This window comes from Typopeltis vanoorti, chromosome 14 (genome assembly GCF_054136105.1).
Source record: "Typopeltis vanoorti isolate ZY-2024b chromosome 14, IOZ_Tvanoo_1.0, whole genome shotgun sequence".
NCBI lineage: Eukaryota > Metazoa > Arthropoda > Arachnida > Uropygi > Thelyphonidae > Typopeltis > Typopeltis vanoorti.
The window spans coordinates 44250719-44270848 of NC_143562.1; the positions used below are offsets into that span (position 1 = coordinate 44250719).

General features: G+C 33.5%; 1 protein-coding gene across 2 annotated transcripts in view; it reads left to right on the plus strand.

The window, feature by feature from the left end:
- LOC150099412 (arginine/serine-rich protein PNISR) overlaps positions 1–20130 on the plus strand; it is a 313080-nt gene that overhangs the window by 283475 nt on the left and 9475 nt on the right. Inside the window, exon 11 of one of the 2 annotated variants that reach the window (XM_090404217.1) lies at positions 3474–3740. The exons of the other annotated variant lie outside the window; for it this stretch is intronic. Coding sequence (XP_090260343.1) covers positions 3474–3740 — 267 coding nt within the window. The remainder of the gene's footprint in view (positions 1–3473; positions 3741–20130) is intronic. 2 annotated transcript variants of the gene reach the window in all.

Consider the following 20130-nt stretch of genomic DNA (forward strand, 5'->3'; position numbering starts at 1 on the left):
ATAATTCTTTTATTTAACTACCTTAGACATTTTATTTTCTTTCCAGGTCTAAAAATTTACATGACAGTGCACTTGTGAATTATATCCTTTTGAATTATAACACCACTCTATAATCATTTACAGTTCCACTGACACATACACTGTATCACTGGTTATTAAGTTTTTTACTGCAACTAATCTTGTGGGTACAATTTGTCCACCATGTAATGATTTTCTCTGCCACCTGTCTATAGTATCTATTTCATTACTGATATTTTTTCCTGCAATCAGATGATTTGTTCTCTTTTTTATATCAGTTCCACATAGAAAAAGGTTGCAAAACATATTGCATGAGTGCCATGCGTAATCAAGAAGAAAGTAAGAACCTATGGAATGTTCCCCAATGTTTTGACCTTTGAAAATTAGTGACCTCTAATTTGAGTATATATATAGCAAAAGCTGCAGTTTTTGCTGTAATAAATAAACAATAATGTTAATATTCCTAGAATATTAACATTGTTCTTTAGAATCTCTTATAGTTCACTATCTAAACATTGAATGCAGAGGATTATTTTGGATATATGTTCTTCTTTGGACTTTTTTTTTTGCCCAAAAAAGAAGAAGAAAGAACAAATTGCAAAAGATAGAACAGGCTCACATGGAAAAACTTGTTTATTAGTAAACTTTTTTCTGTGTTTCATCGGCTTCTTCAGTACAAAAATGGTGTGACAGTTAAACAATTACAGAAATTCTAAAAAAAAAAAAAAAAAGTGCCACATTAGTATATAACGTAAGTTTTTTTTTTTAAATCAATATTGTCCCTAACTAAAAAATGCAATTATATATAACTGAAAGTTAGTATGTTTTAAATCAGCTAATCTTTTGTATCTCAAATGTGGACCATTGGATCTATTTAGGTTGGCCAGTGGTACACTGTTTCACATGCTTCTTGATAAAGACATTCTATGAGAAATCGGCTTTTATGAAGTCTGTTCATTGCAGTGAACTCTTTTTGGGCATTTTTTAAAATTTTTATTTATTTATTTTTTAAATTGGATATTAAAGTAGTGCTCTTTTTTTTTTGGAATTTCTTCAGTGGTTTAATTGCCATTCCATTTTTGTACTAAAGATTTTACTACTAAAGATTTTCCAGGTGAGCTTTTTCTTTCTTTCATTTGTAATTTATTCTCAATATGCCTACTTATGGTATTTTAATTTTGAAACATAAAAAAAGAAAGCAGTTATTAAGAAATTGAACTTCCTGTTTAATGTTAGGGCTTTATATCAGTCTTTGCAAAATAAAACATTACGTTGTTGGATACTATTGTTAGAACTGTGATGGTTAGCCAATATTAGAATCTTTAGGGAGAGCAGGGACATTCAGTGAATAGGAATACTTTCAAATGCTGTGTGTAGGGGTAGGGTCATTAGCAGAGTAATCTGTTGCTATTCTTCTTGAACTGTTCGAGACGGTGGTACTTTGGAAATGCTTCATGAGGTAGGTTATTCCCTAGAATTGAGGCTGACTGGGAGTAGCAGGTTGTTCAGTGAGTATGCAGTTCGACTATAAAGGGATGTTTCCAGATGCACAGGAAATCGAGGAAATTTCCTGTGTATCTGGCAGAAAAGGAAGGCATGATAGATTCAGGTTCTGCTGAACAGGCCATGGAAATATCTGTAGACGAGACAAATGTAGAAACTTATCTTCTATAAATTTAAAGATACTAAGAAATTATATTCTTGGTTTAATCCTTTATCTAAGAGTAAGCAAACAAAGTTTGCATGTGAAGTAACTTCATGACTTCGCAACTCGCATACAGAGGCTAATGACTTTAGATAACTTGTCTTAGTATCCCATAATGCAAAGCACATATCCTTATGGACATGTATAATGTCCATTATGGGAAGGGTCACTATCCAAACCGGTTTCAACCTTTATCGAGGTCTCATCAGTGAGAGCCAGACCTAGAAGTGACACCATGGTTAAAGTAATGCAGAAGTCATATTTACATATACAAATACATACACATATACAAGTATATTTACATATGCACTTCCCATAATGCATAGCATTATACATGTCCATAAAGATATGTGCTTTGCATTATGAAATACTAAAGCAAGTGATGTGAAATCATCAGCCTAAGTTGTGACGTTACTTCATGCACAAACTTTGTTTACTTACACTTAGATAAAGGATTAAACCAAGAATATCATTTCTTGGTATCTTTAATTTAGTATAACCAAGATGGAAAAATTTTCAACATCTAAAACTTATCTTCTATATAGAAGGTAAGTGGCTGAAGAGATTGTAAATAAATATCTCATTTCAGAAATTTATTTGTGGATTATTTGATATTTCTTATTATTTGTCATTTCCTATTCACTTATTAAAATAAATAAGAAATACCACACGCATCTAAAATTATCATATTGGAAATAACTTGTATGTTTCAAGCATTAGCCACAGCAGTGGAAATGGTGGTGCTGAACTAGACTAGTGCTACTTAAAAAGGGGGATAGATCTTTTGCAAGGGAAGAATCCGTTTTTGTTAGATTTGGCTCCTTGCAGATTTTTTTTTTTTTCTGAAGTTAATTTTTTATTTAAAATAAACAAACAGATTACAGATTTGATGACATCAAAGTATATGTTTTTGAGAAATACCTAAGCAGTTCTCAAAAACATACACATCAAATTTATGTACACTATCATTAAAAGACATTATAGCAAATAAAGTGACATGGATTAACAAATAGGATCCTGTAACCCGGCAATAGTTGTCACAGTGAAAGAGCCTATTCAATCTCACAACCAAGCATAAATCTTGATGTGGTGGTGGTATTGTGAGTGGGTTGTGCACCACGAATATGCCCCATTGGAATAAATAGTAAATCAGCAGTTTCATGTTGATGCTTGGAGATATTTACATGAAACAGTTTACAAGAAAACATTCACAGAAGTGAAAATTTGCAAAGTGGGTACTTCATATGATCAAGTTGCCTGTCATGTGCTTCAGCATTTTTATCCAATGGAATACAAGTACAACAGCATCCATTTTTGGTAGATTTGGTTCCTTGCATTATTTTATTTGTGAAGTTCAATTTTTTTTTTTAAATAAACAAACAGACAACAGATTTGATGAAATCAAAGTCAGTAAATAAAATTTGACAGAGGCACTTTCAGGCATTCTGAAATCAAATTTCAAGAAGTGTTTGCAACAGTTGCCAAAATGAGAGACAAGATGTCTTGCTCAATCAGAAGATAGCATTGAAGCTGAATTAACTCAAAAGTATCTGTGTTGTTTGTGCAATCGCAATCAATCCATATACCTCTTTGAACAAATGTTGTACATATAAAATTGGACAGGTCTCATCCAAATGTGAACATGTATTTTGTATTTGGCATGGTATTTTTATTATTGTTGTTAATTTCACAAGTTGAAAACAGAAACCTTTTTAACGAATAAGAAAAACTTTTTTTTCTCTTATTTCAGAACTTAATCTGGAAAATGAAGAAAAAGATCCTAATAAGGATAATGATGATGTCCCAAAGCCACTTTTCATCATGCCTGATCCAGATCATGAGGAAAATGTTAATAACGAGTGTTCAAATTTGCTAGAAGAGAGTGAAGCTAAAGAAATCAAGAAAGAAGATAAAACAGATGTCGAAGAACCAAAAATGATTTATAATACTGAGAATCTTATGGAAACTGTAGATGAAGCACCTAAATTTAAAATGAAAGAAAATACATTTTCTGAAGGTAATATTTCTAGCTTGTCACAGTCAGATGCAATGGGAAAAGTAATTCTAGATGAAGAAATAGGAGTAGAGGGAAATAAAAGCGATAAAATTATAAAAGATAAAGTTGATCGTGGCAAAAAAAATGTTAGTAGAAGTAAAAAAGGAAAAAATCGTGAAAGTTGTGAAATGAGCAAGAAAAAAAATAGTGGTAGCTCTATTAGAAGTAGAGAGGGAAGTAGTGAGGTTAAATTTAGTAATGAGCAGCAGTCTGAAAAGCATACTTTAAAAGGTCAAAAGATGGGTAGGCATAGTCGAAATCATGATAGAAAGAAGCAAAAAAGGAGGAGAAGAAAAGGAAGGAAAAGGAGTAGTAGTAGTAATAGTAGTGATAAGCACAGTGTAAGTAGCAGCAGTAGCAGTAGTAGCAACATAACCAGTAGGAGCAGGAGTAATAGTAGTACTAGTAGCAGCCATAGCAGTAGTAGCAGCAGTAGTAACAGTAGTAGTAGTAGCAGCAGTAGCAGTAAAAATTACAGCACTAGCAGTATTAGTAGCATTACTAAAGAAAGGCCAAGATATAGTCATAGTCGAAGTGTTAGCATTGAAAAAACATTTAGAAGAAAGAATTCCAGAAGTGTCAGCAGAAGCAGATTTATTGAAAGGCATAACCGAAGTAATAGTAGACCTAGGTTAAGAAATCGAAGTAATAGTAGAAGTAGGTCAAAACAGGGGATCCGTAGCATACCTGCTCAGTATAAACATCATGAAAGCCGAAGTCATTCTAAGAATAGAGATAGAAGGCACATTTCTCCATATGGAAGAAATTATAGGAGGCAGAAATTAATAAAGCGTGGAAGATCGCGATCAATTACACCCGGTAAGTCGAAGTATAGAAAGCGCAAAAAAGAAAGATGGAGCCGTAGCAGATCACGAAGCTATTCAAGGACTCCAAAAAAATCTCACAGGAGAACAAGCAGGTCTCCAAGTTCAGATAGTGGAAGTTCGGGTAAGAGATCAAGTGGCAAATACAAGAATAGGTGACAGATCTTCCAAACAAGGTTGTACATTTTAAATTTTTATTGTATGGTTTAATACATTGTTATAAATCTAGTGTCTAAGGTTTGTTCTGTAGGTGGTATGGATATGACGATAGTTGTAGTGAATGGTGTGTAAAAATTTACCGATTCAAAGTTTTAAAAATTTGAGAATTCAGTTACATTTTTCATGGCAGAAAATTACATAGAACAGTTTAAAATATATTTGAAATGTGCTGTTTCTGGAAGGTAAAGAACGTAAATGTTCTTTCTTAATGTAGGACTGAAAACTATAAACATTTATAATAGTTTTACGCTGAATAAATCCATCATAACACACACACACACACATATATATAGAATTTTTTACCCTGATTTTTAAAAGTATTAGGCTTGATATTTTAAACACATTTATTATTATTTATTTTTAGTTTTTTGGTCATTTTTTTTTTCTTTTAATTTTCTAGTCAAATTTTTGTTTTCTAAAATGCAATTCAAATTTTAATCAATGGTTTATTATGTTATTTATCACTACTAAAAGCTTGCATTGTTTATTGTTTCTGCATAATAAATAAACTGTCATGCAATGTGTACATACAACCTAATTATGCTTGCTTACCAAAAGCTGGGCAAACATAATTATCTGCTTACTCACTTGCTTGTGTTACTTGATAAAACTAGTTGTTTTTTAGAATTATTACACTTAGTTATCAAGTAATGCACAATGTTGTTCATTATCTGAAACGTCTGTTGGTCTCAAATTCTTGTTGTGCTGTACTGAATAATCATTTTAAAGTACATTGCTGCTTATACATTAAAATGTTGATTATGGCAACAGAAACCAGAAAATTTGATATAATTCTACTGACAATTATCATTTGGTTTGCTTAATATATATTTTGTCTATAATCTTTTTTTAGCCATTAAAAAAAACTATATAAAAAAGCAATCATAAAAATTTCCTACTACTAAGTCAGCATAGCTTTTAGAGAATATAGAAAAGCTAAATTATATGTAAAAATAGCTAAACAAGTCATAGTAAGATTTTGGAAAGATATTGAAGAAAAATATTCATGAAGGTGGTAAAATGCTATAGAAGCTACCAAATAAGCTTTGAAAACAAAACATGTACCATAGAAGTAAAAGATCATATACATTGTAAAGACTAAAGGTAAGGATATTCTGGATATCTGAAATAATTACTTTGAAAAATTTTTAAAAAATAATTAAACACAAGTTAAAGAAAATGAGCTAGAATGTAATCAAGAGTATATATCAATCATTATGATAGGAAAGCCATGAAAACCTGAAATGCTCAAATATGGTGGTATAAAAAGTCTTGTCATAGCTAAACTGCACAGTCCAGACTGAGCTATAAGGCAAAATTCAAGATAATTTGAGGAGGATTATTTTTAAGTGATTGATATTTGAAATGTACCCAAAGTATATTAGTATATAAGTTTTATAGTAGCTACACTGTGTTATTCAGAATAATCTATGTCATTAAGTCGAATTCCAAATATCAAATATATTAATTTATAAAAAGGAAAAGAAAGAATATTAGAATCTTTTTATTCAGTATTCTGCAAAAGATATGAAAGCATACCCAAGAAAAGACTAAGAAAAAAATGGTTGAAAGGAAACTTAGATTACAAACAAGCTGGGTTTAGCTCAAATGGGGGATGCCAAGACAATAATACATGTGCCTTATGACAAATAATCAAGAAATTGTGGAAACATTGTAAAATTCTGCTGATGGAAACCTCATGACTACAGATTTAGTTATGAAAAGAATTGAGTTTTATGGATAATTAACAAATAAAACATATAATGAGTTACTGACTAGTTTCACCACAAAGAACAAGTGGCTCCTCGTGCTTCGTTTTTTTTAAATACAATAATGGTTCTGTTTTTTATGATAATCTGTGTATTACTTGTCATCTTTATGGTTATTCACCCTGTGGTGAATTGTGGTAAAAGGCCAGTGTTTCCTTATTCATTGTAAAGAATTTATGGAAACAAAAACACGTGTTGGAGTAATTGCTTTACTTCTAATTTTGAAAATAGCACTCAGCGTTTCAACCTCTGTATTGAGGTCATCATCAGGAAAACATACATGTGCACAGAACACAAGCTACATGACACTACACAAAAGTAAGGTAAATTTAAATTCTTTGTTAATAGTTTATCCTGGTCTGACCTCTGGTGGAAATAAAAAATAATAATAATAATAATTATAAAATCAGAATCTCAACAAGAAAGATGGATTAGTGCTGTAATTCCAAGAATCTGGAAGACTTATCTGCAACTTATATAGTTGCAGATGAGTTCAAGGGGTGTTCAACCCGTCGATTGCGGAGCGATTTTTGGTCGATCTCTTGTGTATTCCTCCTTACTTACAAATTTAATTAAAACTGAAAACATAATATTTTATTTATCATTATTTTGTATTATTTTTAATTTGCTTTAAGTGTGCATTTTTGAAAATTATGGAGACAATTACTGTGTTTGAATAAAAACTTTAGTTTAATATAACTAAACTCTACATTCGACATTTTGACCTTTATGTCAAGGTCATCTTCTGGAGCATACAACTATACACAGAAAACAAGCTACACTACAATCAAACTGGTTTGTTAAAAATACTGACCAACTGCTACAACAATTGTTGGCCTGACCTCTGGTGAAAAAAAAATAATAAAATAAATAAAAAATGATACATCAATGCTAGAGTCCTATTGTTAGTGTTATCTGTTGGTTGTAGAAATACATTGGGCACAACAACAAGTATCTATCTATATACATATATTAAGATCATGATTATACTTGTACATTCCAGCCAGTTGGTATGGAATGGTTTCTAACACTAGCTGAAGATTGGTCAGAGTCCTGACTTATGCTGGATCTTATATATTAGGTAGGCTGAATGTGTGCCATCCAGATCCTTGGAATTTTCATACCATCTTTGTTGTTAATATTTGGGTGGTTTATCAGGATTTCGCAGGCTTCCTTAAATTTTCTTTCATACCAGGTTTTTGTGTGGTGTAAAAGCAGGTGCTTTTCCAGTTGATTTGGTGTAAGGTGTTGAGCGTGTGGTCTTGAGAGGCCTGCTTCACCATAATGGTTATATTTAATGTGTCTAATGTGTTCTTTCTTGCATATGGGGATTGTCTGTCCTGTTTCACCAATGTACGGTAAGTTAGGTGCAGCGGATGCAATAGACTCCAGGATGTGCTAATGGGAGGAGAGGATCCTTAGAGGAGTTGAATATGGTTTTAAGTTTAGTGGAAGGTTTAAAGGTGGCATTGAGGTTATAATGTTGTAGGATTCTGTTGATTTTTTCTGATAACCCTTTAATGTATGGGATGGCTATGGTTTTACTGTAATCTAGATTCGTTTTTGTTATTGTTTTATGGAGTATTTTATTAATATTATTTTTGTTACAGCTATTATTTATGAATGTGTCGCTGATGATTTTTAGTTCTTGTTTCGGGGCTTGTTGGTTAGAGCAAATTGTTGTAGCTCTGTTTTTAAGGGTGTTAATGACTCCATATTTTTGTGCTGGGTGGTGGTATGAATTAGCATGTATGTGTTGGTTTTCGGTAGACCGTGAAGGATAGACTCCCTGAAGGAAGACGTGTGACTAGTGGTTCTAGGAACGGGAGCAATTTTCGATTTCGATGGTAAATTGTATGTGTTTGTGTTGTTTGTTCAGGTGGCTAAGGAATGTGTTTAGCATTTGTCGCTCGTGCGGCCAGATCGCGAACACATCGTCAACGTATCTAAGCCAGACTGTTGGTCTTAGCATGGCGGAATCAAGAGCCCTTTGCTCAAAGGTTTCCATGTAGAAGTTAGCGATTGGGGGGGGGGGGAGATACTGGTGAGCCCATGGCTGTCCCTTCTTTTTGTAGGTAAAATTTGTTTTGCCACATGAAGTAACCGGACTGTAGTACATGGGGCAAAGAGGGCCGCAATGTCGGGCAGAAATTTGTTCTGTAGTAGGAGAATTGTGTCATTGATGGGGACATTAGTGAAAAGGGCAGAAACGTCAGAACTGACTAATAAGTTGTCTTTGTCGAGTGTTATGTTTTTAATTTTGTTTATAAAGTGTTGTGTGTTTTTTATGTAGGAGGAGGAATGACCTACCAACTCCTTAAGTGTTGCTGCTAATTTCTTGGCTATGGTAATTGGGACTGTCTATTCCTTCCACGATTGGTCGAAGGGGCACATTTTGTTTGTGTATTAATGGGACCCTATATATTCTGGGGGGGGGGGTAGTAGGGTTTGAGTTTTTTAACTGTGTCTGGTGGCCAAGAGTGACGGACTTGAGTAGTTTCTCTGTTTTATCCTTTATCCTTTTTTTGGATTATTAATTATCAGCTTACATGTGTTGTTATTGGCTACTAGTTGATTCATCTGAAGTACGTATGTTGACCTGTCAAGGATGACAGTGGCATTGCCTTTATCTGATTTCATTATTATTATGTTTTGGTTGGCTTTTAATGACTTAATTGCTGCTAGTTCTGTTTTTGTGAGATTATTCTGTATGGTTTTTCTTAGTGTTCAGGACATTATTAGTTTCTAATCGTATTTTATTGGCTATATTGTTAGGTAGGGACCTGATGCTTCTTTCTATGTGGTAGATAAAATTCAATTTGTTTACCTTGTTAGGTGCTATTGCGTAGTTCAGTCCTTTATTCAGCAGCGTGAGTTCGCCGTTGTTCAGGATGTGGCTTATAGGTTAATCACATGGTTCTTGTTTGCCGGTGGTTGGTCACTTCTTGTCTCCCTTGTTTGTTGTTCATTGTTGATGTTTATCAGGGAGGAGGTCTTCTGATTGGATGGATTCCTGTGATTGGCTGCCATATTTTGCCCTTGTTTCAAACTGTGGAATTTGGTCTTGAGTTTTTCTTTATTCCAGGGTATATTTGGCCAAATTGTCAGTAATTCTTTCATGTACTTGTAGAAATGTCTGGATTAATATAGTTTGATAGTTCAGATTGCAATTTTGAAACCAGATTTTGTGTTGTTGTTAGGTTTTGGCGGTCTGTTTGGATCTGTTCTGTGAGCATTGCTTTTTCTGTGCAGTCATAAATATGGAGTACTTTAGCAGACATAAATTTCTTTTTTAGCCTGATGCAGATAAAGTTTTTATTCAAACATGGTAGTTGTCTCCATAATTTTCAAAAATGCATTCTGATCAATGTGTAAGCTTAAAAGAAAGGATTCGCCTTAAGTGTACTGCTATTGTTTATTTATTTTTCATTAAAATTGTCAAATCAGTAATTTTCTTATAAGTCTGGGTAAATGAATTAATTTGGATCAGTGGAAGTCAAACAGCGAGCCGAGTGAATATGATTATAAGCAAAGTGTAAAAACTCGATTGTAGCTTAAATATTAAATATTCCAAAGCACATTACATCGATTTTTTACGTAGGTTAAGTCCCATGTGAATATTGTAAAAAAATAAACGTTGTTTGTCTCGGTATAGTTTGTATTAGATGTTTTTGTAAATAACTCTTTTGAAGCTAACTGTATATACTACTTTAATAAGAATATGTTACAGTGTTAAAAACAAAGGCAATGTTTTTGTCGCCGAAGCTGTACATGATGGTATTAGAAAGATTGTTATCGAAACTTGTATGTATGAGAAAGGCTTGCAGGCGCTAAGTGTAAACATCTCCGAAATCAGTCAGAAAGAGTTCAAACAACTTTCTGATGGCCGGCAATTTCAATCAAATGAAAGCGGAGGAGAACCAAAGGCGTGCCGAACTTGAAACTTAAGATGAAAGACTCATACCGATTCTTTGGGGGTTACCAAACTTCATGCGAGGTCTCAGAGGAGGCCTAATAAAAAGGGGACTGAAGCAAGCAGAAGGGGTCCCTGTTTGATAGTTCAGATTGCAATTGTTCCAGAATTGCTGTCAGAGAGGAGACTGCCCAGTCGAATTACCATGCAGAGAGACTGACCGGATCCACGTTGCTTGAGAGAGGAGTTTCCCGCTTCCAGAAAAGAGCTTCTCAGTTCAAGACGTCGCTAGAGAGAGAGAGAGACTACTTCTAGGCCGCAGACAAGGTTTCAAATTGCTGGAGATAAGTTTCCAGGCCAGGTTAATGTCAGACATTCACCATTGTGTTGCGTTTTCATTACAATTTGATGAATCAAACGACTTCACTGATATTGTTCAGTTAATGGCCGGCAATTATGTATGGTATTTCAAGATTATTCAAGTAAAGAAGAACTTTTGAAAATTATACCATTATTGGGAAGGACTAGGGGAGAAGACATTTTTTCAGCATTTGATGAATTTGTGAAACAGTACAAACTTCTGCTTTTTAAACTTGTGTCTATTACTACTGATGGTGCTCCTGCAATGATAGGTAACAAATCAGGCTTCATTTCATTATGTAAAAATGATGACAAATATCCAGAGTTTTTAACACACTGTATTACTAGAGCTGTTGCACCAACAATTAGAATTCTGCAGTAGGAACTGATGAGATGTCAGCACGGATGCCAAAAGAGTGTTCAGCTGAACTGGCTATTTCTTTGACCTGGCTATATAATTTGAGTCTCAGAACATGGAAGATTCCAGAGTGGAAAGAATGTATGGTAATCCTATTACACAAGGGTGGTGCAAAGGCTGATGTATCCAGCTATCGACCAATTGCAGGGGTGGTGGTGAAGATTTTGGAAAAGTTGGTTAGGATTCACATTCAGGAAAAAAAAGGTTGACAGAGAATCTCTACGGCTTTTGTTAATTTTGTTAATTAAGGCGTTTGACAAAATGCAGCATGAAAGACTGCTGCATAAATTGGAGAATATGGATTATAAACTGTTAGCATGGATAAGAGGATGGCTGACTGACATATCAAAAAGTAATATATGGGGAGTGTAATTACTCCAACAAATGTGTTCTTATCTCCATAAATTCTTCGCAATGAATTCTGATCACCGTGTCACCTTAAAAGAAATGTGTTTCCTGATGTTTTTACTTATTAATAAACAATAATACCTCAATTATTTTTATAATGAAAATATATTTATGCTTTGTTGATCTTGAGAAACAAGGGAGAATGACAACACTATGTATAATGTATATGGAGCCTTATGCATGGTGATTCATAGCTTATGCATAAGATACAATTAGAATTAAAATATGTAAGAAGATTAATTAAACTTCCAAAAAAAAAATTATATTAGTGTTTTGACTTTTATTGAAATGCACTCAAAGTTTGAACATGAACTCACAATCAGCCTACTTGTATGTAGAGGCTAATATATTCACATTAAATTGCCTTTTTATCTAATGATGCAAAGCATACACCCTTAGACATGTATAATTTTGTGTGTTATGGGAAGGACCACTACCCAGACTGGTTTCGACCCTTATTGAGGTCTTTCAAATTATTAAAATTCTCTGGATTGGGGATTGGTTGCATTTCAATTGGTTGCAAATTGGAATGACTTTTGCATTAATTCAACCTTGATGTTGAATTCTTTATGTAGATACATAAAGATTGTCTGGTGTTAATTTTAGTTAATGAAAGGCTGTGTGATGTCCATTTCAAGTGTCGGAAATGAAACACTTTAAAGTAACCTACTGTTCTCTAGGTCTGGTTCTCACTGATGTCACATCATTAAAATTCAAAACTCTTCTGGGTAGTGGCCATTCCCATAGTGCATGGCGTTATACACATCCGAAAGGGTGTGTATGTGTGCTTTGCATTATGGGATACAAAGGCAATTTAATGTGAAGTCATTAGCCTCTATATACAAATCCTAGTTGTGAATGCACTTCACATGCAAACTTGTTTGCTATAATACCTGGATAAAGGATAAAACAAGATATAATTTCTTGGCAAGTTTAATTTGCAACCAAGAGAAAAAAACTTTCATGCTAAATCAGGTTCATACCAAGGTTGACCACCACTTCACTATTTATCATCTATGTATTATTAAGAAAATTGACATTTAAAACTAAAATTCAAATAGGCATATTATGCTTAGTTTTTTACAACTGAAATGATAAATCTTTAAAGGCCCTCAGAAATTAAAAGGCAAACTGTGAAAATAGAGAACATCAACTGTATCCTCATTAATAAAAATGACAAATTAACTATGCAAATAGATAATCAAATAATTAATGCTGATGTGTTAGGAAACTAATTGAATACATGTTTATGACGTGATGACAGAAACCAGCTAATGGTGCAAGTTATCAATATACATATACTGTTGAAAACAGCTTTAACATATAGGTCTGAGAATTAGGTTAAAATGACAGTTGACCAAGATTATGGGATTAAAGACCAGAGATTATGGGAGTTCCGAGAAGAATTACTGGAATGAACATATGGTATCATTAGTAAACTTTCTTAAAAATGAAGTTTATGGAATACAGTTTGATATTATTCCTGTTCGAGCATGTGTTTGTAATATTAAAAAGTTGGTCTGGTTACTTAATGGGAAAGAAAGATGAATGATCAACAAAAATGTCAGGGAGGGGGAGCTAGAAGACGAAGATATACATTCATAATTCTAAATCTTAATGAGAAGTTCAAGATATAAGTATTTCAAAGTATAGAATTTCAAGATATAAGTGCTAATGAAGTGAGGGACCTGACCAGTAATACACTATTTCAGAAGAAAGCTGCTGATTGAAATTAGTTGTGAAATATGAATTAGAAAGTAAATGAAAATGAAATTTTAAAAATACTTTATATAGAAGTATGTTTTTTAAGCTTATTAGTAAAATGCCTTAAATGAATACAAAATAAGTATTATAAAAGTATTTGAAGAAAAATGTCGCAAAAAAAAAAAAAAAATCCAGAGGAAGACTACAAAGAAGTATTCTAAATGATTTGACCGAAATTCCTTTGCTTTCTTTATTATTATTTCACTAAAAGTATTTGAAGAAAAATGTCACAAAAAAAAAAAAAAATCCAGAGGAAGACTACAAAGACGTATTCTAAATGATTTGACTGAAATTCCTTTGCTTTCTTTATTATCATTTCACTAATGGGGGGGTGGTGGAAACTTTCACCTATTCTTTATGTAGATACATAAAGATTGTCTGGTGTTAATTTTAGTTAATGAAAGGCTGTGTGATGTCCATTTCAAGTGTTGGAAATGAAACACTTTAAAGTAAACTACTGTTCACAGGTAATGAAAATTCTGTTTTTTCGATTAGTAATTCTCCATTATATGAAATCAGCATAGTAGATTTTACTATACTCAAAGGTATAATCATTGATGTGATTGCAGTTTGATTTCTTGGAATGTTGCACAAGAATGTAGATGTTATTGCTCATTGGCTGAGTTTTCTACATTCCTCACTTAATTATGTCCTCGGTCATCTCTGTTAATCAAGTATAATATTTAGTGGATATTTCTGTACAAGGTATGACGTGTTCGAGCAGTAATAGGAGAATGGGGGGGGGGATTTATGAAAAATATAAGGTAATGTAATTACATTTACATGAATTTTTAATGTCACAATTTTTTAAGTACCATAGATGGGATAAGGATTAGATAATCCAGGAAAACTGCTCTAAAGACCATACATTGCATTTTATCAAGTCACTTTCAAGCTTCCAGTAAGTAGAGTGGTCTCATATCTGAAAATTGTTTCTTGGTTTCAAAGCAGAGATGCTATCCACTTGGCCAGTCAAACTCAGCCAATCAGAATGACAATGCAACCAAAAAAATTAACAGTTGCATTGCCATTCTAATTGGCTGAGTGGATAAAGTTACTATTCTATAACCCATGCTATGTGTTCAAATTCAGCTGTGACATTTATATATGTGAAGGTCTTTAAAGCGGCACATGGTTTTCTTTGCTTGGTTAAAGATAACCATTGAACAGAATACGGCTGTGGTACAATCCTGCTTATTGGAGCCAGTGATTAGAGATCTGTAGAAGACTAGTTGACATATCCTCCAGTTAGAAAGATTTTTTTTTTTCTTCAGTTGATATACCATTGATCTCATTCAGTATCTTTGGATGGAAATAGCACCATGAGGTGACTTGACTAGAATAGGATATGCAGGCTGTATAAAAGGCAATAGTAAATATTATACACTTGAAGAGAACACTTCTAAATAAGTGAAAAGGTTTCTGTAAATATTGATCTACAAACCAACTATTCTCAAAATAAATCACTTCTTTGGTGGGGATCTGGCACTAATGTTGAAAATAACAAAATAAAATTCTTGAATATTCTGCCATCTACTATTGCCAGAACCAATCATTGCATACATCTTTGTGCTCTCAAAAGTTGCTAATCTGAAGGAGAAGAGCATGTAAACCTGCTAGTACAGTTCAGTACTTCATGGAAGTCAAGCACATACCAGTAGAGAGGTAAGTATTGTAAAATGAAATACACTAATGCAGCTTACATGGATGTGCATTTTATATATGGTAAAACCAATGACAGTTCACTGGAGACTAAATCTCTGTATGCACCATGAGACTTTTTTCACTCAAAGACACCTGTAGGTTTTCCAGGATTCATCCAACACCTTAGAGAAAGAGAGAGAGTGTGTGGAACCTTTAATTTGACATGAGTGAAAGAAGGCCATGAAGTGGAGGAAAGAGAGCTAAAATTGGAACAAAATCATGGTACAAGCACATTAGCCACTGCATATCTTACATCAACAATTTATGCCCCTCCTATATTTAATGCATTCAAGATGTTAGTGCTGCTGACTATCCATCAAGAGTCAATTTCAGCCAATTGATGCTGCACCAATGTGCTGAAATTTCATTATTTTACATACTGTCTTTTCTCTGATGAAGTGTCCTTTATTCAGTTTTTCACAACTGCCATGTTTGAGTTGATGAGATTTTACATGCTAATGCTGAATTGCAATATAAGCATTGCTTTTCATTGAATGCATGGAACAGACTTACAGGAACTTTATATCTCTATTTTGTGCAACATGATCAACCAGAACTATTGGGATGTTGTCCTTTAGCATTGTTGAAGCATCTCATTTATACATGACAGTACACCAGTTCATTTTCTTTTACAAGTAAGATAATATCTAAATAAATCAAGCATATGGTGCCCAGTGGATAGAAAGAGGTGAATCCACAGCCTAGCCTCTCAGGTCATCAGACCTAAATCCCATAGATTTCTGTATCTGGAGCTATTTAAAAGATCCGGTGTATTCATTTCCCTCAGACACAGTTGAAGAACTGCAGTAGCTTATTGGAAATGGCTGTTAGCAAATGAAGATGATCCAAGGCTATTCAGAAGAGTATGAGTTTCAGTGATTAGAAGGATGCAGAATTGCATTAGAATGAGTGGACAATATGTGGACCTCCAGCTCTAGTAAAATTTGGCAAAATTATCAATGTAAATGTTTCATATCGGTATGTAAGTTGACATAGAAAAATGAAACATGGAAACTTAAACTTACATGAAAGAAATTTATTAGCTCTAAAATTTTTGCCTATATATCACAGACATCCTCAGTGCATTGAAAATAGAACACACTATAAAATTACAATTAAAGCATAATTTTCAAAAAGCTTCACTATAGCATTAATAGGACAACATATGGTTAGTAAAATTCCAAATTATTATTTTAAAAAATATAAATAAAAATTACAGTAATATAATAATCAGGAATTTGTATAAAAATGATCTAATAATATGTCCAATAAAGGGGATAACGAAAGGTGTCGAAATGTTTCAACTCTTTCTATAAGGAATCTACTTGTGTGTGAAAGCTTAGTTTTCTTCCAGTAAACTTTATGTTTAATGGAAGAAAACCATGAACCCAATTACACCCAATACCATGAACTAGAACACTGTCCTCCTGCTAGGACAGACTGTTCTAGTTCATGGTATTGGGTGTAAGATTTAAGATAATATGCAAGATAATAACGATAACATAGATAAGTATTTTGGGGATCTGGTAGGTGTCTATACTTTCATCCTCCTGTGGTTTGTCTTATTGGAAATTCTGGCAGATCTGCAGCCATCTGTCATGGAGAACATAAATCTTACATCCAGAACCATGAACTATAACAGTCTGGCCTAGCAGAATATGCTATCTTGACTAAACATAGTTTTTTTTGGAACAAAGCTAAGCTTTTTACATAGAAGTAAATTGCATATAGAGTACTGATTTAGAGTTGAGATCTTTTTACGCTGACCTAACTTATACGGATCTGATGACCTTTGGTTATTTCCCCTTTATGGGAAATATTATTACATCATTTTAATGCAAATTCCTGATTATTATATTATTGTAATTTATATATGTATATATAACTGAAATTTTACTGACTGTTGTCCTATTAACACTATAGTGGTGCTTTTTGAAAATAATTCATTAATTGTAATTTTATATTATATTCCAGTTTCAGTGCACTGAGGATACTGATGACTGTTATAGTTAATAAATTTATTTCACATAAGGTTACATTACCATGTTTAAGTTTTCTAAATAAATGTTTAGAAAAAGTAAATGTTACACAAGGATAATTCTGATGCATATTAGAATAAAAAGTGAATCTTCATAATATAAAGATTATGTTTAGTGATTTCATTATTATCCATATTCACTGCCTGTGATGTTTCCAATGTCAGTTGGGATTACCCCCAACTGACTGCAAAAATACTGTTTATCTCTCAATAGCAGCTTGTTTGTGGACCCATGTTTGCTGGAACTTGTTCACTTGTTTAGAAGTATTATTTTCGGTCTTACAGTATTAACCATCACTTTTTATACATCCTGTGTATTGTTCTACACTGGTCCAGTTGTGGTTACATACATAGGCTATGCATATAATAATTAGACTTTAATTACTTTAACCTGTCCCTTTATACAGGAAAGTATCAGCCATAAGCTATTACAGCATGTGAACAGTTTATGTATCAGTATTATATCCACTTAAAATGTACTCCTGTATGCACAAGAGGAAGAATTTCACATGAGAGGCTATTCAGTTATTAAGCAGGTCTGACTCACTGTATCCTTATTGAAAATATGTGTAAAAATGTAAAGAAATATGTTTGGATAAACTTCACAGATCAGTATTTGGGTTTCTCATCCAGTAAAAGAAAAAAAAAAGGGGGGGATAGGCTGTGGACAGGCCTGCCAAAAGCATCCCAATTCTCAGATACTGGTATTATAACTGTAATTGTTTTGGCTGTAATTCCAAAAAACTGAGTACTACAAATAAGGCATTTATTGAAGCAGCATGACACCATAATGTTTGAGCTCCAAGTAAATAAATGATCCTCAGAAACATCTGAAGATAATTAATTCTAAAACATTTATTAATATTTAAGATGGTATTGAATATTAATAAATTAACTAAGAATGCTCATATTACATTTCATTTTTAATTTATTATTATTATAATCTCCATGGAGTCGTATTATTATTTCACAGTCAGAACTCTGCTAAATTTTAGAATCTTTCATATCTTAAATAATAATGGCCCTCAGCAACTGTTTTATCACCCATGCCTGCATCTATGTGTGTTTCATCATGTTTTCTTTTATTGTAATGTGTTTAATAATGCAATACTCCTACATTACTACTTTAAGTAGCTTTCATGCGGACTTCTTCATAAACATGGCAATAGATTGCAAAATCTTCGTACAGATGATTCAGTCCAGTTCGTTTTCTGATATCAGATTTCTTTCTGATGAGATGATTAAATATTATCGGTTTTGAAGAAAACCATTTTAGAAAGTAAATCTTAGAAATTTGAATAACTGTGTGAAGTAGTTGGAACACAGTTGTGTCATCAACCAGGTGCTGCTTTAAGAGAGGCCTGTCACTACATGCCAAGACACACATTTTATTTAAAATTTCCTGTAAATTTTCTAGTTATTGAAAAATTAAAAATTATGGTACTTGTATCCCCAGGTACATGTACCATACTTTGGGAAACACTGATCTAGAAGATGGCAGTTTAATTAATCAACATCTCATCTCTTACTTTTGCCTTAATGCTGGTCATCTTTCTTGTCTCTGCCTTGTACTGGTCAACAGTTTCGTTGATCTCCTTTCGCTTTTTATACCTCTACAGTACTTTTGCAGCTCTTGATGATACTATTCAGTTTATCCTCCTTACCTTTGATGTACAGTCTCATATTGCTTCCATCTGACACTGCTTGAGCATCTTCCATGCATTGCTAACATTCTTCCCTTGCAATTTCTTATCCCATGGCATTTTTCAAGCTGCCTCCTGAGTTTGTTATAATCACTTGTCCTGTAACTCCACATATATCCCTTCTTAACAGAAATTTCCATCGTTTTCTGATATCAGATTTCTCTCTGATGAGATGATTAAATATTATCAGTTTTGAAAAAAACCATTTTAGAAAGTAAATCTTAGAAATTTGAATAACTATGTGAAGTAGTTGGAACAGAGTTGTGTCATCAACCAGGTGCTGCTTTAAGAGAGGCCTGTCACTACATGCCAAGACACACATTTTATTTAAAATTTCCTGTAAATTTTCTAGTTATTGAAAAATTAAAAATTATGGTACTTGTATCCCCAGGTACATGTACCATACTTTGGGAAACACTGATCTAGAAGATGGCAGTTTAATTAATCAACATTTCATCTCTCAAGTCAGTACTGCACTGTCAGTCTACCCATTTTTAAATCACTTAAGGAATTGAACAACGTAGATACGAATATAAATTAAATTACACTTTAATAAATATTTCCAATATTTCGGCAATGTCACATTGCCATCTTCAAAAGGAACTTACAAAAAAAAGGCATGTGCACATAGGCACTACAACACAGTATCTGAGAATGAAGAGATTGTTCTCCTAAAAGTCCTGATGGTGCCCTCTAGCGGGCTAAGTAGGTGTTCTTGGCCGTTGGGCTGAAGGTCTGCTGATGTAAGCCTCCCAAATTTGGGGCAGTTGCATACAACCAAATTTGTTGAGGTTTGGAGAGTTTCTTAGGGCTGAGGCTGATTCCATAAATAGTCTTTCGAATTTGTATTTGCTACGGTGTATTACTGTAGCTTTCTTCCACTATATTCTGTGGCATGTATCCAGAGCATGGTCTGCAAGACCAGAATGGCTGTACTTGTGAAAACGGATCTAGTCCTTGTGTTCAGAAATTCTGATATTCGCTGTTTGGCCAAAGTAAGACAGTTTACAGCTGCACGGGACCTGGTATACACCAGGTAGGTCTAGGAGAAATGGTTGGTCTTTAGTGAGGCGGATAAGGGATGCCAATTTTCTGTATGGCCTGTAACAGGAGGTCAGGTCATGTTTTTTTTTAAGATTTTGGTAATTTTTTCCGAGGTGCCTCGGATGTAGGGAATGGTGATGGATTTAGAGTAATAATCCTTGTTGTGTGTGTGTGGGGGGGCTGTGGT